At 39.9% G+C, this 25,212-nt stretch overlaps 1 protein-coding gene across 5 annotated transcripts in view; it reads left to right on the forward strand.

The window, feature by feature from the left end:
- Positions 1 to 25,212, forward strand: part of FTO (FTO alpha-ketoglutarate dependent dioxygenase) — a 408,367-nt gene that overhangs the window by 217,706 nt on the left and 165,449 nt on the right. For 4 of the 5 annotated variants that reach the window (XM_054453521.2, XM_054453522.2, XM_054453520.2 and 1 more), the window contains exon 8: positions 14,652 to 14,776. In XM_054453521.2, the coding sequence (XP_054309496.1) occupies positions 14,652 to 14,776 (125 nt within the window). Of the gene's footprint in view, positions 1 to 14,651; positions 14,777 to 17,928; positions 17,954 to 25,212 lie in introns of those variants that run through there. The other variant, XM_063655154.1, reaches the window with a different exon arrangement.

Genomic DNA, 25,212 nt, shown 5'->3' on the forward strand with positions numbered 1-25,212 from the left:
CTGGGGTAAGACTGAATAGGGGGTGGAAAACAGTGTGGAGATGCCTTAAATAACTAAAAGTAGAACTACCATTTGATCCAGCAATCCCAACTACTGGGTGTCTACCCAAAGGAAAAGAATTCATTATACAAAAAAAGATACTTTCACATGCATGTTTACAGCAGCACAATTCACAATTGCAGCAATACGGAACCAGTCCAAAGGCCCATCAGCCAACGAGTGGATAAAGAAATTATGGTATATATATATATATGTGTGTATATATATATATACACACACACACACACACATATATATATATATATATCTATATATATATACCAAATGGAATACTATTCAGCCATAAAAAGAAACAAAATAATGGCATTCACAGCAACCTGGGTGGAATTGGAGACCATTATTCTAACTGAAGTAACTGAGGAATGGAAAACCAACCATTGCATGTTCTCACTCATAAGTGGGAGCTAAGCTGTGAGGAGGCAAAGGCATAAGAATGATACAATGGACTTTGGGGACTTGGGGAAAAGGGTGGGAGGGAGGTGAGGGATAAAAGACTACACATTGGGTACAGTGTACACTGCTTGGGTGATGAGTGCACCAAAATCTCAGGAATCACCACTAAAGAATTTATTCATGTAACCAAATACCACCTGTTCCCCAAAACCTATTGAAATAATAATAATTTTAAAAAGACTAAATGGGGGAAAGAGAGGAATAAAGAAAGGCTTCATTTTTACGACTCATTTTAGTAGATTTAATATGACTCTGAGTGGCCAGTACTTTAGATTTATCCTAAATCTCAGTAGCAAAATTCTAGGGAGAAAAAGGAGCTAACACTTACAGACTGGCTGCCATGTGTCAGGTACTATGGTAAGGGCCTTATGTGTAAAAACTAAATCCTGTGAGCTCTCCGAAGTAGCTGCTATAAATATCCTCATTTTACATATGAGGAAACTGAGGTCCAGAGAGGATAAGTAACTTGCCTGTGGCCAGCTTGGTCGCTAAGGCAGTTGGCCTTCAGGGCCTTGGTTCTTCCTTCCTGTGCTAAAGTCCTCAAGTACAAGGGAGACCTCCTGAATCACCAAAAATAATTTTTTCTTCATTGCAGCCAAAAGCAGAGAAGTTTATGCATCAGCTTTGCTTTAATTTGAGTTTTTGTACTGTCCAGATCCCAGCCTACATAGGGCGACATATAAAGTGTAGAATTTGTATATGTGTATATATAATTTTCCCAAATCTTTCATTTTTAGATATACATTTCTCTCATGTTCCAAAACGCTGTCTGCTTAATGTTCCAAAGCATCTCCAACTCCATGTGTCTAGTATGGAACTCGTCCCTTGTGACTTTACAGTGGCAGGGGTTGGCATGGGGGATATACTGTGTTTGTGCCTCAGTTTTTTCATCTTTAAAATGGAGATGCTTGATATATGGTGATTGCTGGATTAAGTGAGATAATGTTGATGGAATGGTTGTTGGCATGGCAGGTCATAAGCACTAAATAAACATAGCTGTTGTTCTTATTGCCACTCTGGGGGGACCAGTTCTCTTGGCCTGGGGGCAGTAGTAAGGTCTCAGTAGGACCTTCTGGCTTCACTCTCCTGAGCAGATAGAATTTCCACTAAGGCTTTGGTTTGGGTATTGCTGAAAGAGGAGTTGGGTGGGTAGGTGGGTGGGGGTAGATATATACAAAGGAGTGAATTATAACAAAGAGCCTTTTCTGCTTCAATTCTTGTGTAGAAAACATATGTTCAGTGATGCAGGCAGCAGTTGGGTTAAAGACACACTGTAGGGCCGCAGACAAAAGGCCTGTGCCCTTCCTGCATTCACAATGTTTCCAAACATATTCACTTGTCTCACTTGTTAGGGACTGAGCTGTCAGCTGGATCCTCTTGCAAGTGTGATTTCTTTTTCCCGTCCCCTTTCAAAGGCCGTCCCTCCCTTCCCCTCTCCCCCAGTGTTTTACACTTCATATAATCCAGTGTGCCCAACAGACCACTTCAGCCTTTGTGCTGCTGACGTTTAGGGGAAGGAGAGAATTGATCTGATGGAGATCTTGGGTAACTTTTCACTTGTCCAAGGATCGGAAAGTGCTAAGCCACTTTTAGGCCAAACATCATCAGTGGCTCAATTATTTCGTACTTGGTGTAGTTAGCCATTCTTCACCTTCAATTAACAGTTAGGACAATGAACAGATTAGTGCAGTGGAATTCTTAGAAGTAGCGGCTGGGAATTAGGGGCATGTGTGTGTTGTGGTGGGGTTGGGAGAGTTCTTGCTTTTATTTATAAAGTTAATAGTTTTTGATAAAAAGATAAAGATAAGGCAAGGCACCGTGGAAGTATTTGGAGAGAAGTCAGCTGTCATTCTAGTATTAATTATGTGAAATGTACAGGTATGTCCATGTTTAATTCTAGATTCAGGTAGTATTGCTATGTTCCATGGCTGCAGTTTGAGCATTTTCATTTTCTTTATTGAAGGTTTTGTGGCCCTGATGGGTTTATTTTCATCAGTGAGACTTTAAAAAGATATATTTATGTATATTACTTTCTGTTATATATATATATATAACATAACGGTATTAGGTATAATACTTTTATGTGTAATCTACTAACACTACTATTGAGGTAACAGTGAGCTAGAGATTTAAAGAATTAGCATGCTCAGTACTTCCATCACTGATTACTCTTGGGCATCTCACCCTCCCAAAAATGGACAAGTGAAAATCTGCAAAATGAGAATTACATGATCATCATACTTTGTAAAGCATACCGTAATAAAATAAAAACAGTTTTATAGATGATGGTCAACAACAACAATTGTCTTGTCTTTGTAGAGATCTTGGATTGTGTCTTCATTCCCATATCATTGAGTCAGTTTTAATGCTCTTGTTTCCTTTTTTTCCCCAGGAGTCTTGCTCTTGCTTTCTGTTTCATGCTATTGTTTATTAGTTGGGTTGCTCATCCTGAAAAGCAGCAGCATATCCCGAGGAAGGAGAGGCAGTAGGCAGGCAGAGAATTTCCCATTGGCTTAGAGCTGTGAATGGGTTGTTAGCTCATTTTAGCCGTGGAGCAATTATAATCCTGCTAATGAATAGGCAGGCAAGTGGAGTTTCCCATATATGGTGTCTTCTGGTGTGAGGATAATTTCAACACCTAAAAATCCACAGACAAAAAAAAAGTCATATAAGTATTTTTTCACAGAAAACGCTAACAAAGTCATCCTCCCAATATGTGTCAGAACCAACAAAGGAAACTACTGATGGTGTTATAACTTTTAGTACTGTCATCTGAAAAATCCTTGAAAGGAAAACACTGTGGTAACGCATACATATTCCCCTCAGACTGAAAGTAACAGCCTGCAAAGATCTTAGTAGTGGGTGAAGCTAACAGACTGCAAGTTGGGATGAATTGCACCTAAGGTGGCACCTTTCTCTTGTGCCTGGAGTGGAATGTCACCCAGAACCAACAGTAGAACAACTGGGAAATAAATTGATATTCTTTCCCACATCGAATGGATTCATTTCACAGAGTTGGGGAGGAAGTGAGGATAATAAGAGTGTGTTTCTGAGGCTCTTCCTTCCAGCAGATAGGTTTTGTTTTCTTGGTTGTAAAGGAGGCTAATGCTTCAGAAGCTAGAGTGATTCCTGGGCTCTCTTGGTAAGACTAATTATGCTGTTTCCTGCTCCCGTCTATGAATCAGCTTGGTTACATAGAATGCATATAATAGTGACGAAGAGTAGACTCTACTGAAACAAACCAATCTATTAGGCTGCTTGGAAAACAGAGGGAGAAAGAAGAACAATGATTTTGTAAACTCCATAAAGGCCAAAAAAAGGCCTTCAGTAAGTATGCAGAGACTAGAAATCAAATCCCATTTCCTATCATAAGAAGCCTGTTGTTTCAGCCGTAGTAGTTAATGTACTGTATGTGAAAGATTTAAGACTGGTTGGAAAGCTCTGCTTCTGTTTTATTAGGCTGCTATTGAAAAGCCAACAGCATAACTTCGACTAGGTGCTTTGAGATTTCTTAATGGGCTGTCAGGGGCAAGACACCAGGGCTGTGCTATACTAGCTCTTTCCTGTACATTAAAACAACAGGGGCCAAACGATCACATACAGAAGTATGAATTACTTGATGCTTTCTCTGTTCCATATGGCCAGCCATGTCTTTGGCAATTAATCATGTACAAAATCAGTCGAGTGCTCTCTGAAGCATTGAAGTCAACATTTAGTTGTACCTGTGCCAGTAGGGGCAGTGGGGTTGCAGGCGTAAAATAGCAGGATGAGGGGCTGCTGGCGCCAAGGCCCAAGCAGCTGGCTTCTATAAATAACACTTTTTTTTCCTCTTTACCTTTCTCCCCCACTTTTTCTTTCTTTCTTTTTTTTTTTTCTTTCCTTGACAAGTACATGGGGCTGTTTTTCACCATCATCTGAAACACCAGCGTTGCCAACTGGAGCTCTGAGGTCTAGCTTTCGTACACTGCCCCGACATCCGAGCTTAAACGTATGGGGCAGGCCATCTTTTCCCACAGCAGCCTGAACATTCCAGCGGTCGCCCACATGACTGTCCCCGAGAGTTTCTGCAGTGGCAGGCAGGCTGCTGTGGCTCCATGGCTTTTTGTCAAACAGAGGAGGCAGAGTGATTTCTCTACTCGTAGAAGGAGAGAGATGAGAGATATGGTGTAAGTGCTTTGGGGAAAAAACAAAAATAAGTAGTCATTCATAGTCATGGCTGTGATATTTTAGGATTTTGGGTTTTGTAAATCCATATCCATATATTTCTTCTGTGATATTTCCCCCCAAGACTTCATACATATAATGCTGCTGCCAATAGTCCTAATACCATTTTCTAACATTTATCAAGCATTTTGTGTATGCTGAGCACTGTGCTAAGCACTTTACATGGATTATTTCATTTACTCTTCACAAGAGCTTCACGAGTTCGGTGCTATTACTTATACTCCTTTATGGATGAGGAAACTGATCAAAGAAACATTTTCCCTGAATTCTTTCCTCATAGACATTCTTGATTACTCTCAGCTAGCCCCCTTAGCTCAATAGTACATGATGGAAAAACACTAAAATATGTCTTACTGGCACATTTTTGAGGAGTCATGTGGTGAACTCTGCGGAGATGTTCAGTCAAATAAAGTGGATCTTTGAGATGAACTGAACCAAGTGTGTCTTTAAGGTGGGAACAAAAGCCTGCTTTTGTTGGCAGCCTCTTGAAGACTTCTGCCTTTGTGCCTTCCTTTCAAGACAGTGGAGCTTATCTCCTGCTTTCCTGGGTGAGTAGACTATGAAGGGTGGGGGAGGGGAGGGAAGGATGAAGACAGCAGCCTTAAGTAGTCCAGTAGACGTGGCACCCAGTGGTGACTTGGTGTTATCTCTTAGCCGAGGTCATCCAGGATGCGTTTTCTCAAATTCAGGAAACAGGGGAAAGAAAGTTTTAACATTGTGTAAACATTGGCACCCTCAAAACCTCCTGCTCCCGGAGAGGGAGATAAGGTGGGCAGAAGGGCTGGGAGGAATGTTTATTTGTTCTGCCGCACTGTGGATCCAAGCATGCTGGAAATCTTTGGTGGTGCCCAGTCCAGTTTAGAAAATGTGAAGGCATCACTCAGCATTGAGCCAAAGAGGCCTCACAAAAGAGCCATCTTAAACTGACAATCACTAAATGAAGGAAGACCTGAGATCGACCTTTCTTTGATGGGACTAAGGCTATCTCAGTGGGTTCTGTGCCTTTCTTCTTTTTTTCTTTCTTTCTTTTTTTTTTTTTTTTGGTTTTATACATGAAGTTTTTTAAAAAAAAAAAAAAAAAAAAGGAAGGAGAGAAAGAAAAAAAAAGTGTTCCTGGACTTTTGAAGAGGGGAGCCCTGGTTGCGGCTTTTGACAGCCTGTGGCAATGTTGATGTGAGGAAATAGCTTTCCCAGCTGATAACATCTTAAACCAAGTTTCTTCACAAGTTGAACCTTTAGCCCTCATTATCAGTCAGAGCATATCTTTGTAATTTGTGTGTGCAGAGGGGAAATACAGCCCTAACATGAGACAGCTATGTATATAAAAAGTGTTGGGGGTGACATTTTTCCCATAATGACAGTATTACTTCTGTGGTGGTAGTGAGGAAGGATAGATGGGGAGGTCAGAAAGGTACACAGTTCTGGGATCCTGGTGTTTAAATGCCTTTTGAAATTGCAAGAACAGTAGTAGATTTTTTTTTTTAATGAACTCTGTGGAGGGATTACCAGCCATATTTGTAGAATGCCATCCTGTTTCCATGCATTTCCTTGGACAACATTCTTTGATTTGTAAGATGGAGAGATTAAGTCTGAATTTTTGAGTTACAGGCCTATCAGAAGCCGTTGCATCATATCAGAGAGGAACCAAAAGGATTAAAGACTTGCATAGAATTATTAGTAAAGAGTAAATGGTGTAAGTCTCCTTTTAAATTTCAGAGTGGTTCCTCTCTGAAAACCCTATGTGCAACGAAGTCTGCTATGATACAGTGGGATTAGGACATACTGAAAGTTACTGACTGTAGCAATATGCCCCACAAGAATTAGGTGAATTGCTGAGTTTTAATTGAATCCGTTCAGAATTGGGAGACTTTTTCCAAGAAAGATAGGAAACTTAAGCCTAAAATTCAAGGCTCCTTAGAGTTCTTGGCTTTTCTTTTCTAATTTGCATTCAGTCTCTCTCTCTCTCTCTCTCTCTCTCTGGCTGTGGATTTTTTGCTTTGGTTTTATACATGAAGTTTTGAGCCAGGAGAAATGAAAGACTGGGAAATTCTTAGGGGTCCTTAATATGCTGTGTGTTGCCAGAATCCAAACTAGTTTTCTCTACTAAAATGGAGAAAGTGGGACTTCTTCCTCCTATACGTACCCTCATATTAGGAGGGTATATTTTTAGACACATCCATCCAAATGAGTATTGTCCTTTTAAGTAGTCACCTACCAAGGGCATATACTCATTTTTCTTGATTCTGTTACTTAAAAATAGTTTTTCCGACCCTGTTCTTAGACTCATCTTCAGGAATAGTTTGAATCAAATCAAAGCTGGTTTCACATACTGTTTTTGACCTTGAATAGTGCTCTCTGGCCTGATCGTTAGCTTCACTCCCCAGACATGTTTCAGCATGTCATTTGGCTTCATTTATTCCAAAGTATCCATCAGGAGTCCACTTTCGCCGCATGTTGCCATACTAGGCACCTTGGAGATTATTAAGAAATGGGTATGGACCCTTCTGGTCTAATGGAGCCCACACTCTGGAAGAGAAAAATTTAAATGAATATGTAAGTGCAATGGAGTACAACATGGTGGTGCATAAAGAGAATGATCAGCTCCATCTAATCTGGTGGAAGGATGTAGTTTGTGGAAGACTTCACAGAGGAGGTGTTTTTGAGATGTTTCTTGAAGAATAAGTAGTTACTGGAAAGTTATATGGCAAAGGTACAAATCGAAGTATAGTATAGAATAGCCATGTGTTTTTAGGGAATTATAGTTTTATATGAAACAGAAGATGATAGAAGATAAAATTGGAGAAGTAAGCAGGACCTGTATCAAAAGGGTTTTTTCCCCCCAGGCTAAGGAATTTGGATTTAAAAAAAAATCATTTTTTGTGTGTGTCCTCCAAATGCCAATAACCGAAGCATATATAAGCAAAGGTGCTCTGGTTTAGGTGGGATTTTGAAGCGAAGCTCCTTGTCCCCTTGGTGACCCTAAGAAACTTCGTGGAAGCACTGGGGCTTCATGACGAAAGCGTAAAAACCACTATTATACGTGATGCTGAATTATTTAACAGGAAGTAACATGTTTGGACATATACTTTTAAAAGATCACTCTTGAGGCAGGAAAATTCATGAAGGGGGTGAGATGGACACAGACAGATCAGTTTGGAGGCCATTACATGGTCCAGAAGAGAGATGGGCCTGAACTAAGCCTATGGCGGTGGGGAAGGGGTAAGTTTCAGTCATATTGAGGAGAGAAGAATCACAGGATTTTCTATGTTTAGGTATAGGCAGTGCAGGAAAGGAAAGGGAAGAAGATTAGGGTGATTCTTAGGGTTCTAGTTTGGGTTATTGCATTGATAGTAGTGCAGTCACCACTCTAGGGAAATATGGTGGAAGGAGAGCAAAAATAGTTCAGATGTGGACAGGTGAAGGTCAAATCTTATGTTTGAGGCAGCATGTTTAAGGAAGATAGTCAGTTGTTGGCTGCATGGGACCAGAGCTTAGTGGAAAGGTCCGCTTGAAGGTAGAAGCGTAGAGATGTCCACAGTCTACAGGGAACCCTTAAAGCCATTGGAAGGGCAGATCACCCACAGAGAGAGCAAGCCGAAGAGATGAGAGGAGGATGAAAGGTATGACCTTGGGATAACAAGAGTTCCTCATCCTAGAATGGGGAAAGGCATACAGGGGACTGAGAAGGACCAGCTTAGTGTCGGGCACTGGCCCAGGAGAGAGGGGTGTCCACTAATAGAGAGATCAAGTAAAATCAGAACTTGTTCTAAAAATAAAACCCACCCTCAAAGGATAAAGAGATAAAGATTTTCTACCACTAGGGATACGCAAAAAGATATGCCTCTGGCTTCTGGTACATAAAAATTTTATGTTTGTGATTGTTCCGTGGTTGCCTGATTTCCTTTAAAGTTTTTCCACTTAAAGTAATAGACATTTTCAGGGATCCCTTTGTTAAACTAGCATAACCTAGCACAAGGTAGATTGGCAGAGTTTAAGATGAAAGTAAATAATCATCTTGATGGCATATGTACCAGGCAACTAATACTTACAAGAACTGTGGAGAGGTTCTGTTATTATCACCATTTGGAGTTATGGGAAAGACCCACAGCTGGGAGGTGACAGCAGGGATTTGAGCAGCCAGCACTCTAAAGAATATATTAATACTTAGTTCTTTCTGATCTGGCCTGCATTTCCGTAGATTTCTATTGAAAAAAAGTACTAATGAAATGAAATTTAGCCTCCAGTGCACGTTTCCTAAACCTGTGGGGGTTTTCTCCTGTATTTTGGGAGGAGGGGAGGAAGAATGTGTTTTTGGTAATAGGAGACTGTTTAAAAATTGTTACTTGTTTGAAGACAGTTCTATGTCACTACTAATGGGAAAATGGTCTATAAACATTTCCTGGGGAAGTCAAACCTTGAAAAGCTGACACTATTATAAGGAGTAAAAATATCACGTTAATTGCCTTGTAAAAAGAATGCTCTTTTGACACTGAAGTTTCCTTTTGTGCAATGATTTCTTTTCACCCTAAATTTTAGAGTTTGAATGTTCAAAGTTCACCCTTCCTTTTCTAATATTAAAATAGTTTTTTTGTAACAGAATTTGTTTTTGTCGTTAAGTTATATTTCTCTTTTTACTACTTATTTGCTAGATGTGTTTACTTGAAACTTGTTTTCTGCATTCTTTCTTGTTTTAAAAATGTGATGCAAATGAAGTTTTTGAGTTAAATTAAATTTTATAAAATTTACATACAATAAAATTGGCCTTTTTTTGGTATACAATCCTATAGGTTTTTTATGGTTTTTATTTGTTTGTTTGGGTTTTTTTTTGAGATGGAGTCTGCTCTGTTGCCCAGGCTGGAGTGCAGTGGCATGATCCCAGCTCACTACAACCTATGCCTCCTGGGTTCAAGCGATTCTCCTGCCTCAGCCTCCCAAGTAGCTGGGATTACAGAAGTGTGCCACCACACCTGGCTAATTTTTGTATTTTAATAGAGACATGGTTTTGCCGTGTTGGTCAGGCTGATCTCGAACTACTGATCTCAGATGATCTACCTGCCTCGGCCTCCCAAAGTGCTGGGATTACAGGCATGAGCCACATGTCTTATGAGTTTTAACGTTTGTATAAACTCACGTAACCACCACCACAATCAAGGTACAGAATGGTTCCATCATTCTCAAAAATTCCCTTATGCTGCGTCTTGCCCAACCGAATCCCTAGCATCCAATGTTATGTTCTCTGTCCCTACAGTATTGCCTGTTCCAGAATGTCAAACAAGTGGTTTTGTTCACTGAGCATAATGTCTTTGAGATGCTGAGTGATGGCATACATCAGTTGCTCAGCCCTTTTTATTGCTGTAGTGGTGTTCTTTTGTGTGGATGTACCACCGTGTGTTTATCCATTTACCCTTTGAGGAACATTTAGATTGTTTCCAGTTTTTGGTGATTATGAAGAAAGTTGCCGTAAACATTTGTGTACATGTTTTTGTTTGAACATAAGTTATCATTTCTTTAGATAAATCCCTGTAAATGAAATTGCTAGGTCATATGCTAAATGTATGTTTAACTTTATAAGAAATTGCCAAACCGTTTGTCAGAATGGTAGTATTTTGCATTCCTCCTAGTAGTGTCTCAACTTTTAAAAACTTGAATGCTATTTTAGATGCTCTTGGGTTGGGGTTGGCAAATTGTGTTTCGCAGTGCCTTGGGGCTTTGAGAAGATGCCCCATGACAAAGGGAGGACTTCTAGGTCCTCCACACCAGCTTCAAAGAGAACTGTTCCAGTTTTGTTTGTTGTATATATTGGGAGTTGCATGTAAGGATATATTTGGGGAGAAAAGAGCTTTATCTGCAAAGTGTTTAAAAACCATTGCAGTAGGGAAGTGCACCCACAATGTGAGATGTGGACCACAGGTGATACAGGGTGATGCTAGGTGGCACTTGGGGACTCTGCACATGAGGACCACACTGTGAGGCAGTGATTCTCTCTTCAGCTCCATCTGTTTATGTGATTATGTCAAGGAAGTCTTCATTTAAATCTGCTACATCGTTATTCTCCACAACTTGTTAATATCTTCCTTTACAAAGAGAGAGCATGCTTTAGTCTCAGAGCCTTCAGCAAGCAACAGTATATATCTAGAATGAAATAAATATATAGTTTTGTTTATACTTACTTTTATGATTATCTTCTCTTTTTCTTTTCTTTTTTGAGACAGAGTCTCGCTCCCAGGCTGGAGTGCGGTGGCGCGATCTTGGCTCACTGCAAGCTCCGCCTCCCGGGTTCATGCCATTCTCCTGCCTCAGCCTCCCAAGTAGCTGGGACTACAGGTGCCCGCCACCACACCTGGCTAATTTTTTGTATTTTTAGTAGAGACGGGGTTTCACCATGTTAGCCAGGATGGTCTTGATCTCCTGATCTCATGATCCATCCACCTGGGCCTCCCAAAGTGCTGGGATTACAGGCCTGAGCCACCGCGCCAGGCCAATTATCTTCTCATTTATAAGTACCATTGGTTTTTCCATTTGTCTTTTGAAGTGAACTTATATTTTTAAAAAATGAGCCAATTTTCATAGTATTATTTTTTCTTTTTTTACTTTTATCTAGAAATTACTATGAAAAATGTGTCAATTTAAAGAAAAATATGAAATACTGTATTATATAGTTAATATACAAATATGGCAAGAATTATGAGGATATGCTAGAATAACTGAAGTTTAGGAAACTCTTAAACTTCTAGAGGATCTGGTTATTTAAAGAAACCTTAGAGTGAATCCTTTTGTGAAGTGAAGAGCTCCTTGATAAAGCACATAACTATTTCTTAGTTTATCCATTTTATGAGTTTATAATTTATGTAATAGTTCTTAAAAGAAGATAGCCTTCATTGTTCTTTGTTTTTGTAATACTTATTTTTCAAGTCCCTTCTTTATTCACTGATTTGACAAATATTTTGTGGGCAATGGGGATACGGTGTTGAACTAAACAGGCAACATCCGCTTTCTTTGTGAAACTTTCTTTCTTACATCCTTGTTCCTTCCCCTCTTAGAGGCTGTTCAGAGCCTATGGAAAACAAGGGCCCCTGGATAAACTGTAAATGATATGAAAGGCAAGGAAGAGGTAAATGACTTTAAAAAATAAACATTTTAATAGATTCACAGAGGGAAATAATTTTGTTTTGATCATGTTAGCTAGATGTCTACTTTGTCTTTCATTTGATGCATTTTTGCATTTTGGTAAAATAATATGTACCCACAGATATAACCATAAACTGTGTGACTTTTTTTTTTTTTTTTTAAAGACAGAGGTTCACTCTTGTTGCCCAGGCTGGAGTGCAGTGGCACGATCTTGGCTCACTGCAACCTCCGCCTCCGGGGTTCAAGCAATTCTCCTGCCTCAGCCTCCCGAGTAGCTGGGTTTATAGACGCCTGCCACCACACCTGGCTAATTTTCTATATTTTCAGTAGAGACAGGGTTTCACCATGTTGGCCAGGCTGGTCTTGAATTACTAACCTCAGGTGATCCACTCACCTTGGTGTCCCAAAGTGCTGGGATTACAGGTGTGAGCCACTGCACCTGGCCGATAAAGTACTTGACTTTTTGAGGTTCCTTTCAACTTTAAGTACATGAAGTAGGGTGTCACAGACAAGGAGTAGTACTGTTAGAATACCCGCTAATGCTCAGACCTGTCTGAAATTAGACATCCTTTAGATTAGAGATCACAGATTGGTAGCTGCCTAAGTTCTATTCAGCCCATTGGTGTTTCTCATTTGACCCACATGGTATTTTTTAAAAAAATTTTAATGAGTTTACAAGATTTACAAAAATCAGTTTTTACATTAAACACACACACACACACACGTGCGCGCACACACCAGATTTCTTGTTATTTTGAAAATTCATGAATCTAGCATCGGTGAGCCAGCTTTTCTGAATGGCAGAGCTGGCTGGATCTGAATAGTGCTTGCCTTTTTTAGGCAGAACATGTGCTGTCTTTCAGTAACCTCTGCTTAACTCATTCATGTTATGTGCCTGGCCTAGTGAGTATTTGAATTTGCAACCTGTGGATCCTGGGTTTCATGCACTGGAATTACCTAGAGAAGCTGAACGTTCCTCCTTGTGCTGGAGGGCTGAAAATGTTGTTGCCACAGAAGCTGCTTGAGTGTCCAACTGGGCATATCTTCCAGCACAGTAGATGGAATACTGGGATAGGAGGCAGAATCAGGGTCCTTTTCCTGGCTAGTGTCAGGTGGATTATCCAGGCTCCTTCACAATGGAGGTACTATTTTCTGACTTACCTGTTTGTATCAGTTAACATTTTTGATAAGCAACAGAAACAGGTTCTGATGACTTTTTTTTTTTTTTTTTTTTTTGAGATGGAGCCTCACTCTGTTGCCCAGGCTAGAGTACAGTGGTGTGATCTCAGCTCACTGCAAACTCCATCTCCCAGATTTCAAGCAATTCTCCTGCCTCAGCCTCCTGAGTAGCTGTTATTATATGTGTGCACCACCACGTCTGGCAAATTTTTGTATTTTTAGTAGAGATGGGGTTTCGCCATGTTAGGGAGGCTGGTTTCAAACTTCTGACCTCAAGCAATCTGCCTGCCTCAGCCTCCCAAAATGCTGGGATTATAGGCATGAATCACTGCACTCAGCCCTGGTGAATTTAAACAAAATGGGACTTTACTGAAAGGATATTGGGTGACTGACACTATCAAAGGAAAAGCGAATGATCTGGCCTCAGAAAGTTCCGGAAACTAGAGATACTCTGAGGACCATGGGTGGAAGGAATTAAGGGAATTGATAAATTGCCTCAGTATTTTCCCCCGTTTCTTTATTATTCCTCTCAAGAGTCTGAAATCCTGGAAAAGAATCAAGTTGGTCTGGCCCACATCCTTCATAGGCGAAGATAGGATACCTTGGTTGACAGTCCCTCTAAGACTTTATACCATGAAAGAAAAGACTTTGTAAGAAGAGATTTAGGTGATGTTGCCAGACAAAGGGGATGAGGTATGGATTTAAGCATAGAAACAACAAATGTTCACTACGCCTCTTCTCAAGGTTGTCATGAAGATATTAAATATGCACTGTCAAATGCTATCAAAGAGTAAGGGAGTAGTGTTTCACAGGAGAACCAGGTTATGGGTATGCTCTTTAAGTAAACAAGTATATTGGCATCTGTTAGATAAGGAATATATTGAATGACTTAGAACACAGACAATTTCATTCCTTTTAGCAATTGCTTTGGTTATAAAATCTCCAAAGAAGCCACACTAACTTTAAATTATAAAACAACATCTATAAAAATCTAAAGATGTTCTTTGAGATACTCATTCAAAGAAATGGTCTTTCTGATTTTTGTGTTCCCATTTTTTTCTTTGCAAGATCTTGATTTGCAACAGGCAAGGAAAATGAGTGAATCTTCCTTCCCCCTTCTTCCCCCACAAAACATTGCTGGCATGGGTAGAAATTTAAAGTAATGATTCAAATAAGAGCGGCAGAGAAAGCCTCAGCTGGGTGGCAGGAAACAGAGAGTGAAAGTCAGAGGCTGCTCTTTTTTAAAAAGGCAAAACAAACAACTCGCAGTGAAGTGTACGTGAAAATCATTTCTAATAATAGCTCATGGTAGGCAATTCCCAGGAAAAAAAAATCATTGGTGTGCTGAGAAAATTAGAGTAAGAATGCGCAGTATCTTGATGTGTTACTTAAGGCAACGGAGCTTTAGAGTTTACCTTATGTGCCATGTACATTGATTAAATACAAAATATATGCCGGCCATTTTTGGCCATCATTTACTGTATTGATTTGTTAGCAGGGGAACTGTAATAAAAAAGCCATTGATTTACTGTCCTTATTTGCTTATGGGCTTTTTTTATTATTAATTTTTCACTTTTTCTTTCTCTGTTTTGGATCATTTCTTGTAGACAAATGCTGTGCTTCATGAAGTTAAAAGAGAGGGGCTCCCCGTGGAACAAAGGAATGAAATCTTGACTGCCATCCTTGCCTCGCTCACTGCACGCCAGAACCTGAGGAGAGAATGGCATGCCAGGTTAGTTCTGTTGTGAAATGGGATTTGTTGTTCTTGACAAACAAGAACTATATTTGGCCAAGCCCTTCCTTATGGCTGGCCTCATCCCTTTCCTTTGAGGGCCCATGAAAAATAAGCACGTTTAAGATGCTTTCAGCTAAAGTTAGCTTTCCTGCCCACAGCACCTACATTAATTGTAATGATCCATTGACGTCATCAGTATATTTACACAATTTATTCCCGAATATAACATTTAGCATAAATGTTTACATTTTGAGCATAATGTAATATAAGTACCTGATGCTGAAGAACCCTTTTTAATCAACAGTCTAAAAGACTAGCATTGCTATTTCATTAGAGCGGTTGTCTGGGAAATCCATATAGTGCTCCTGTATCACTCTGTGCAGGGCAGATTACTTGAAAGTATAGTCATGCGTCCCTTAATGATGGGGTTAGGTTCTGAGAAATGTGTCCTTAGGTGATTTCGCCATTGTATGAATATCATAGAGTGCACTTACGCAAACCTTGATGACATAGCCTACTATACACCTAGGCTATATGGTGTCGTCTGTTGCTTGGGGGCTACAAACCTGTACAGCATGTTGCTGTACTGAATATTATAGGCAGTTGTAACACAACAATAAGTATTAGTGTATCTAAGCATAGCTAAATATAGAAAAGGTACTATAAAAATATGGTGTTATAATCTTATGGGACGGGACCACTGACATATATAAGGTTCGCTGTTGACCAAAACCTCAAAATGTTGTTATGTGGCGATAACTGTAGCCTATTTATCAACCCGATTTTTAGGGTTGACCAACTAGGAATGACTCTTGTTTCAACCTGGTCTCTTTCCATGGAGTTACCTGTGCTTAGAAGCGGTGTTACTGGTGAAAACTTTCTTTAAATCATCAGTTTTTACAGAACTGATGCTTGCATAGTAAATATCATGTTATCCTGTTCTTTTTTGAAAAGCAGTTGATATGTGGGAGGCTAGAACTAGTTCTCCCAAATGTTAGGATTATCTTTTAGATCTGTAGTTTGTAAAAATTATTGAATTGTCATCCGTCTGTAAGCCAGAGGGAGAGGAATCAGGAAGGGTATGGCATATTTTGTCTCAGAATCTCATTTGGTGCTTAAAAATTCTATGTGCCTGGAAGTCAAGAACATTTATTGATAGACATAATATTCTCCAAATGACTTCATGCAACAGAATTTATAATAATTGATAGCTTTACTAGTAATAATTATCATAAAAATAAGTTTGTCTGAACAAGGCTGAAGATGAGCATTTTCCAAGAAAGGAGACAGTATAAGTATTGATTCTCATTGGATATCAGAAAGCTGCTTTTTCAAATATGTATTATCTTTAAATTCAGACTTGTATTTAAACAGTAATTTTAAAATTCCCAATGATATTCACCCTCCCCTTCCCCCATCTTTTTGGTGGTGTGGTCGGAGTAAATGGCAGACAGTTTCTTTTTTTTCTTTTTAAAAAAAATGTTTATAAAAATAGACATAGGATCTTGTCATGTTGCCCAGGCTGGTCTTAAACTTCTTGCCTCAAGCGATCCTCTTGCCTTGACCTCCGAAAGTGCTGAGATTACAGGTGCCAGCCACCATGCCTGGCCAGTGGCAGGCGGTTTCAACTAAAGTAATGACTAAATGATTTCCAATTTACCTTTCAATAATTAATTTTAAAATTTTCTTTGTATTATAAGTTAAGCATGTATATTCCTTAAAGTATACATAGTAAGGAATGGAATATCAGTTTGTGGACATCTAAGGGGTTTCTTTGTCTCTGTTTGATGTTTTATGTCGTCCTCATGATGATTCCAATTAAATAGAAAGGGAGGAAGAAGGAATTTCCCTGTAATATCTCCCCTGCTTCCCTTCCGTCCAAAGACCGTGTGGTCCAGTGAGAGCACAAATGGATGTCTTTTGCTGAGTGCGTTTGGTTTGTTAACAATAATTTTTTAATACACCAAATCATTAGACAACATGGTCAAAGTGGCCTGTTTAAAAGGAATCTGCTTTCAGCATTTCTGGCCCTTACTGCTAACAATTTAATCAGGAGCTGGAGCCAGTGTTGAAGTTGATGTAGTCTAGCAACTGAAACAAAAATTCTCAAGTCCTTTGTGTTAAGGGAGGAGGAAAGAAAGAGCTTAACAGCTGACACTGTGCAGACCCCCTTAAAACTAAACACCTGAAAGAAAATTTCAAGAGGCTGGTGTCTTGAGATCTCAGAAGGAAAAGTGTCCTCAGAGTATTAAATAACCATAACCTTCTCCCCACCACTTCTCCACCCCCATTTGATGTTTCCCATCTTAGTGACCTATCTACAGACTCATCCATGCGATCCGTATAAACAGACGGTTACCATACACCTTTCTTTTCCTCATCAAAGTGTCATCTGGCTGTCTGGAATTGGGCATTGCCTCGAGTAGCGATCAAATGGGTGGTGGTGAAAGTTATAAAACATCCACTGCAGTGCTTACTGAGCGGCCTGTGTTTTAGAGATTGGCCTATTGTGTACTTCGGAATTACACAAGGAAAAATGTGCTTTGACAGAAAATAATTAGCACTCACCAAAGGCCAAGCAGTAGGTTACAGTATTTTACTTTCATCAAAGCTATCAGGGGATCAGTTAGATTAGATAATAGAAATTTTTTTCCTCTGAAAGTTAAATACAGATGACTCTAATTACCTTATATTGCACATTAGAGAGTGCATTATGAATTGTACAACTTCAAGAAATTTAGGTCAATGGAGCTGCCGCAGCTGGCAATAACTTTACTTTAAGTCTTTTGTAATAAAGGTTTTTACCTTTCTTTAGCAGGTTCATTTGCGATCATATTAGGGAGAATTTTTAAAGTAAAACTTGTAACCTGGTTATAAAATATTTGTCTGTCTCTCAGATCAGGCGCCAAGCCATTGTTTGGGACTCACTGAAGTCTCTTAAACTGAAGCATATGTTCCTTGTAATTTAGCTTTTTGAGGAAAGTGTCAATTTTGCATGACTTGGGGTAACCGAGTTTGTCACAGTGTCACACAGCCCGGCGACTCTAGAGGCACATCTGAGTGCTGTGGGTTTCCTTCTCCAAGCTTCCTAATCCCATAAACAACCCTCTCCAAATAGGCTTATTAGGGCTGTCTATTCACTTCCCCAGAGTTGAATGATCCAAAGGACATCGGGAGAAGCTGTGTGAATGCAGGGTAAGTGTTAACAGAAGTGGGACAGAATTTCTGAAGATTCGCCTTTGTTTATCCAGTCCCCTCTGCCTGATGGACAGCTTGTTATAGCTTTTAAAGAACTGGGCGAGCCCTCTGATCTGACCCCTTCTTGACCTGCGTAGCCCAAAGGTCAGTCTGCAGCTAATAAACTCTGAGGTTCTTAGGGTCTACTGTAGGAAAAGGCAGAAAAAGAGCAGCTGCAAGGACCGGGTGTCCCAGGATAGGCTACTTTAGGGTCACTCTCTGATAATGAAAATGATTACCAAATTATATGGAAGTTTAACTGCAATCGTGAGTGAGAGGAAGGTGGGGCCCGGCGTATTAGGTTTGATAAATGAACTGTGAAGAGGCCCATCTGGCTCTCAACATCTTTTCTCCCCCTCTTTCCCTACCAAGGGGAAACATTTTAAAATAACAGCAGTACATATAGACTCAATGACCCATGCAAGGAGCTGGAATGGATTAAGATTTAATGGTGACAGTGGAAGAAATTATCATTTGAAAAGTGCTCCAAAGAAAAGGTACAGTTCAATGTCCACACCTGAGTTGTCTTTCTAAATAAAATATAATAAAAATCAGTGCCTTGTTTATTTTCTACAAAGCCCTGGCGTCTTTCCTAGATGGCTGAAAATTTTGAGGGTGTTGTTTATTATGGAATAATTATTCATAGTTTAGCTTCAGGAACGGAATGGGCTTCCTTTGCCTTGAAGAAGTCAGAATGAGAATCAAAGATTTTGTTCTGCCTGCCTGCTTCATTTCAGTGATGTAGGTAAATCAAGTGTTAGAGAAAATGCTTTTCCAAAAAATGTGTGTCCATGTCAGCGTCTGACCACTGATTATTGTGCACTCTTTAGTACTAAATATATGTGTGACTCTTGAACAGAGTCTTATTCCTACTACAACCTGGCAGTTTTTCTGTAAATATAAGAAGAAAGCACATAATGTTAACTGAGTAGTTATGTTTGGTTCTTTCTTTGTTCTTTTTTTCAAAGAAACATCATAGTGATGCTAATTATTGCCAACAATGGATGGGGTCACTATACGCTATTCGTCTATTTATTTATCGCTAATTAATAAGATTCGTCTATTTAAAGCTCTCCCCCACTTTCTCATGAACACAGAGTCTTGATTTCAGACCAGTGATGATGGAGGCCATGTAGCTCTGTGCTTTTGCAGAGATGAGTGGCACATGCCATGAGTCCACTTTCTGAAAGGAGAATGATTTCATTCAGTGAGCATCGTTTTGTATATTTTGTATACCTACTGCATGAGATGCTGTGCGTAATAGAGAGTGAGCTAAGTGGCCAATTTCAGGGTTTATCTGGGGATGAGAATGTAGAAAGTTCCTAGAAAGAGGCTGTGGAAGGCAGTGGCAGGGAAAGCAATGGAACCATCGTTACCACAACAGAGCGGCAAGTTCTCTGACCCACTCAGGAAAGTATTTAATAGTAGATGTCTTGGAAGACTAGAATTGTTGTGTTACTGAAAACCCTTTGGCCGGGCATGGTGGCTCACGCCTGTAATCCCAGCACTTTGGGAGGCCAAGACGGGCGGATCACGAGGTCAGGAGATCGAGACCATCCTGGCTAACACGGTGAAACCTTGTCTGTACTAAAAATACAAAAAAAAAATTAGCCGGGCTTGGTGGCAGGCGCCTGTAGTCCCAGCTACTCGGGAGGCTGAGGCAGGAGAATGGCATGAACCCGGGAGGTGGAGCTTGCAGTGAGCCGAGATCACGCCACTGCACTCCAGCCTGGGAGCGAGACTCCATCTCAAAAAAAAAAAAAAAGAAAACCCTTTATATTGAACTATACTGTCTCATAATACAAGCCTCACCCAGACAATAATTATGTTAAAAAATCAAAACAGAAGGCTTCTAAACATTATCCAAAGTTAACATATTTTTCATCAAGATTTTGGCTTGACTATCTATGTCTGGGGGCATTTCGAGTGAGCAGAAAGCCAGGTAGAGGATAATTCAGGGAGATGGCAAATACTTTGAGAATCAATTGTGCTTTTTAACTTTAAAGCCATGGCCCTGATTTTTTGCTAAATGATGTGTAAATACAAAACAAAGCAAACAAAAAAAAAGAGACAAAAGCAAGGTCATTAGGGTTTTTAAAAAATTGAGGTACAAGTCATATATAACGTAAAATTGCATATAACAAAATTTATCAGTTTAAAGTGTACAGTTAAGTGATTTTTTAGTATATGCCCAAGATTATGCAACCGTTACCACTATCCAGTTCCAGAGCATCTTCCTTCCCCAAAAATGAAACCCTGCATCTGTTAATAGCCACCCTCCATTCCCCCTTCTCCCCACAGTCCTGAGCAACCACCAGTCTACTTTTTATCTCTACAGATTTGCCTGTTTATAACATTTCTTATAAGTGAAATCATACAATACGTGGCCTTTTATGTCTGGCTTCTTTCATTTGGCATACTGATTGTAGGATGCATCCATGTTATAACATATAAGTACTTCATTCTTTTTTACTGCTGAATAATACTCCACTATATAGATGTGCCACATTTTATTTATCCAGTAATCAACTGATGGGCATTTGGGTTGTTGGACAGTAATCGATTGATGGACATTTGGGTGGGCTGACTTTCTGGCTATCATGAATAATGCTACTGTAAACATTCATGTACAAGTTTTTGAGTGACGTGTTTTCAGTTCTCTTGGGTATATACCTAGGAATGGAATTGCTAGGTCATATGGTAATTCTGTGTCTAACTTTTTGAAGAACTGTCAGGCTGTTTTTCATGTCTGTTACACCATCTTATGTTCCCACCAAGAACGCACAAAGTTTCCAATTTTTCTATGTCCTCGTCATTACCTGTTATTTTCATTTTTTTGGACAATAGATATCCTAGTGGTATATTATTGTGGTTTTGAATTGCATTTCCCTATTGACTAATGGTGTCGAGCATCTTTTCCTGTGCTTTTTGAAAACTATTGCTTCTTCAATCAGACATTTTAAAACATGGCGGACTTAAAGACTTACCCCTCTTGTTGGTGATAAAGAGCTCACAAGCCTGTTAAGAATATTTGGCTTGTAGAAGGGGTGGGGTTCCAAATGAGGCTGTCATTAAATTGCAGCAGTGCACGTTTCTCCGTTACCATGGACAGGCCTGGCTCTTTATATATTTGCATGTGGCCCCACTTATTTTTTTCTAAAGATTACCTACTTATTTCTCCTACCATTCTCTTACATTTCATTCAACATTGCACACTGGATAGGAATGTAGCCTGATTAAATGGAAACTCGGTACATTTATAGCTCTTTAGCTTTTAGGCTCAAACAGGAGTTACTGTACTCCCATAGGAGACAACTTCATTTGGGTCGAAGGAGCCTTAAAAATGGTGCTGAGATTCATTTCAAATAATGTTTATGGAAGTTTCTTAGAAAAGCTTTTAGAACTATTTGCTTCTACTTAAAAGTGACTCTCTTAAGATCCAGATAACTTTATGTAAAAATATCTTCCTCATATTGGTCTAAGTTCCCATTTTTTTCTGGACTGGTAAAACAATGGTCTTATTATTAGTCATCTTTCTATTCTCTGTGACCCCAGCCATCACCACCTACCCCCAGAATGGATCCACTCTGGACATCTTTGTTAAGGCTGTAAAATCTGGTTTTTAGAACCTAGAATGTGTAATGAATAGGATTTACTATTCCAAGCTAATCAGCTTTAGAACTTTGATCTGGGCTCAACAAGTATAACGCTTTGTATAAGTTACTTATATGGATCAACTAGCACACTGAGGTGTTCTCCACCGGTATCTGTCTCTCCTTCTGCCTCCTAGCTAGTCACGGATTATATGCAAAACCGACAAGTTGGCACCCTCCAGTTTAGCAATTAACTATTATTTATTGAGTGTTTATTAGGTGCAAGTAACTGTGCTAGACACTGTGGGGAATATCAAGATGAGTATGACGTGAGTCTCAACTGTGGAATAATTTACTTTAATGTGGAGGTGGTAGTTAATAAGAATACAATGGCTAGCACACACCCTTTAACTCTTTTTTCTATGAGGCCCTGTGAAACCATAAGGTAATTTAGCAATGGGGTCTGCCCTACGGGAACTTATATTTTGATAGAAGCTTAAAAAATGAAGTAACCTGACATTAATTCTATATGGACTTGATTCTGTATTTACATTTTTATCTCTCCTACCAGAATGAAAGTTTTATGAGGATAGGACATTTGTTTGTTTACCAGCCATCAAACATACACCTCAGGCCAGGTGCAGTGGCTCACGCCTGTAATCCCAACTCTTTGGGAGGCTGAGCCGGGCAGATTGCTTGAGCTCAGGAGTTCGAGAACAGCCAGGGCAACATGGTAAAACCCCATCTCTGCAAAAAGTGCAAAAAACTAGCCAGGCATGGTGGCGCACACCTGTAGTCCCAGCTACTCGGGAGGCTGAGGTAGGGGAAAGCACTTGAGCCCAGGAGGCAGAGGTTGCAGTGAGCCGATTGCATCACTACACCAGCCTGGGTGACAGAGCAAGACCCTGTTTCAAAACAAAAGAACAAATTTGCACCCCAGATCTTTGTAACATTAAGCTATCTCTTCCATTTGAATAATGCCCTCTATCAAAGGACCTCATTGCCTGTTTACCACATATCCCTGGCATCTAGAAGAATGCCTGACACTCAGATTTATGAAATACCTTTCCTCTCAATCTATTCCAGTGTTTATAAGTACTTTGTCTTCTTTATTAATTTTGAAGAGGAATGACCACTTGTGATATTGGCCTGTTGCTTTTTTTGCTCTTTTTCTCAACCTTGCCTGGTGTGGAAATCTTGAAATTGGAAGTCAGGATGGATCTTTGATATTGGAAGTAAGCATTGGTTATTCATCTAACCTTGCCAAGGGGTGGAAGCTTTGAAACTGGAAGTAAGAAGAAATCTCTATTATGCAGTTCTCCGGTGTTTAAGCCCCAAAATGGTACCACAGGCCCTTATTCCAGCATGAGCAAAGAGGGATGCCATGTGCACAGGCTGACTCCAGCGTACTGGAGGAAGAGAACACCATGGGACTGGGCTAAGACCAGGACAAAAAGACATGGTCTCCTCCCTGAGCCACCATTCCCAATTTGTTGCCTTTCCCGGAAGTGAAATGGAGCTGGGTGAGAAGAGGAAGAACTGGCGTGGCGAGGAAGAAGAGAGTTGTAAAGACAGCCCTGGGACATGCCTCTGAATAAAGAGGATGGGTTTTAGTTCAGTAGGGATAAGAACAAAGCTGAGGCTAATATGGCTTCCAGTCTATGGGCAGCTGTTTTTTCCCGGTCACCTGCTAATGTCCTGGTCTGCTTTAGTGATATCAGCACAGTTATGAACCTTAGCATTGGTGATTTGGCATGTGGACTAGAACTTGGAGCTGTGTTCACAGAAAGTGGAGCTCCTCACCGTGAAGATGGGCTATGGGATAATGAGACTGATGCAGTTATCTGCTGAGACAACCTGTGATTGTGTCATCGGACCACGTCAGCTGCTATCATTATTCATGCTCAAGAGACTGGCTGCTTACTCCGGCACAGCTGGTTAGTTGGGAACTAGAAGTTGTGGCGTCTGTAGTTCGGTAGCTGTCAGTTGCTACTAGGTAAAGTTGTTTGCAGTGTTGGGGTGGGCACGAGGAATAAATGGAAGAGATTCCAGGGAGAAGCAAGGAGGCACTGGCCTGCTAGTTGCCATCCGGGTCTTTTTTAAGACATCTGTCCCTTCTCTTTTAATAATTACAGTCTCTGCTTTTTGCTGCCCTTAGCAGAAGAAAGTTCTTTGTGTTTCTGATCCAGATTACTCCATAAAACCTGATAACTCCATAAAACCTCCCATAAATGTGTAGGAATTGAAACATTGTATAAATTTAGAGCAAAGATTAAATGAGTCTAGAGATAGGGTTACTTTTTTCCCCCAAGATACAGCAACTTATCTTAAGGAGGCAAGTGTTGTTAATGTTATTACCATTGTTACTGTCATTATTTGAACAGTTTTATGGGGGACAAAAGCCAATTGACTTCTGTGCATCTTATTTATAAAATCAACACATGGGCTTTAGCATGAACTCTGTTTCTGGCAGGTTTCTGACTGTGATCAGTTGCTGGCTGGCTGTTTCTTAAGGGAAGTGCTTCTTAAACTTTTTGAGAAAACATTGATTCATTTATTTATCCAACATACATTTATTAAGTGTCTATTGTTTTCTAAGCACTGTTCCAGGTTCTGGGAATACAGCAGTGAACAGAACTGAAGACAGTTCTTTCATGGAGCTTATATTCTAGTGGAATGACAGATATGAACTGTTTTCCTAAGCGGAACTCTGAAAATTTCTTTTATAAAATGTACATATAGTTGCTATGCTCTGTATATTCACCAACACTCAACAGTGACCAAAATAAAGTCATTCAGTTGAGATAAAGATATACAGTTCTCTTTTCTGAGCTTTGTCATAAAGTAATCACTTGTTGTAAAATTTGCATTTCTAGTTGCAGTGGGTCATATTTGGGAAGTAGCCGTGAGATGCCAGTTTTCGGAGGAATACCATCCTAGTGAATCCATAACATAAATTCTCCTTCAGTTATCCGCACCACGGTTCCCATTTGCTTTTCCAAGACCTGTGTCACTTTAAAGGTCTTCATTTGAAGGAAGGCTTAAATTCAGGCCACATTATATTGACAAATCTCTCTGAAGAGAGAATGGGCAAAGCCATACCTATCTCATAGGTGTTGGGGGATTACCTGTGATAATGCACTCAAGTACTTCATAAATGCTGGTTTTTGTTGTTGGAAGTGATCTGTCAGTCATGCGTTGGTTCTGCAAATATTTCTTAAGTGCCTACCTGGTATGAGGCGCTATCTTAGGTCCTGAAGTTGTAGAGATGAGTAACATTTGATTAGGGGAAATGTATTACACAATGTAGAATCATAAATACCATGGAAGAGATTGAGTCATGATTCCATGGAAACCCACATCCCAGGGAAGAAGACAGGCTCTCCTTAAGTGTTCTCATAAGATTCTCATTATATGCCCAGCCACAGTGAGAAATACTGCTCCATTCCCCAATTGTATTGGCTACCAGTAGATAGGTAGCTATTTGTCTCAAAGCGTGAGTGAGAAATAGGAGAGAAATTTATACGTGAGGATAGGTCATTGTATAAAAGTTGTGCTACCTTCTTTCCATTGTATAAAGTTTGTGGAGGAAAAATGGTTTTC

The sequence above is a fragment of the Pongo pygmaeus genome, chromosome 18, assembly GCF_028885625.2.
Source record: "Pongo pygmaeus isolate AG05252 chromosome 18, NHGRI_mPonPyg2-v2.0_pri, whole genome shotgun sequence".
Classification (NCBI taxonomy): Eukaryota; Metazoa; Chordata; class Mammalia; order Primates; family Hominidae; genus Pongo; species Pongo pygmaeus.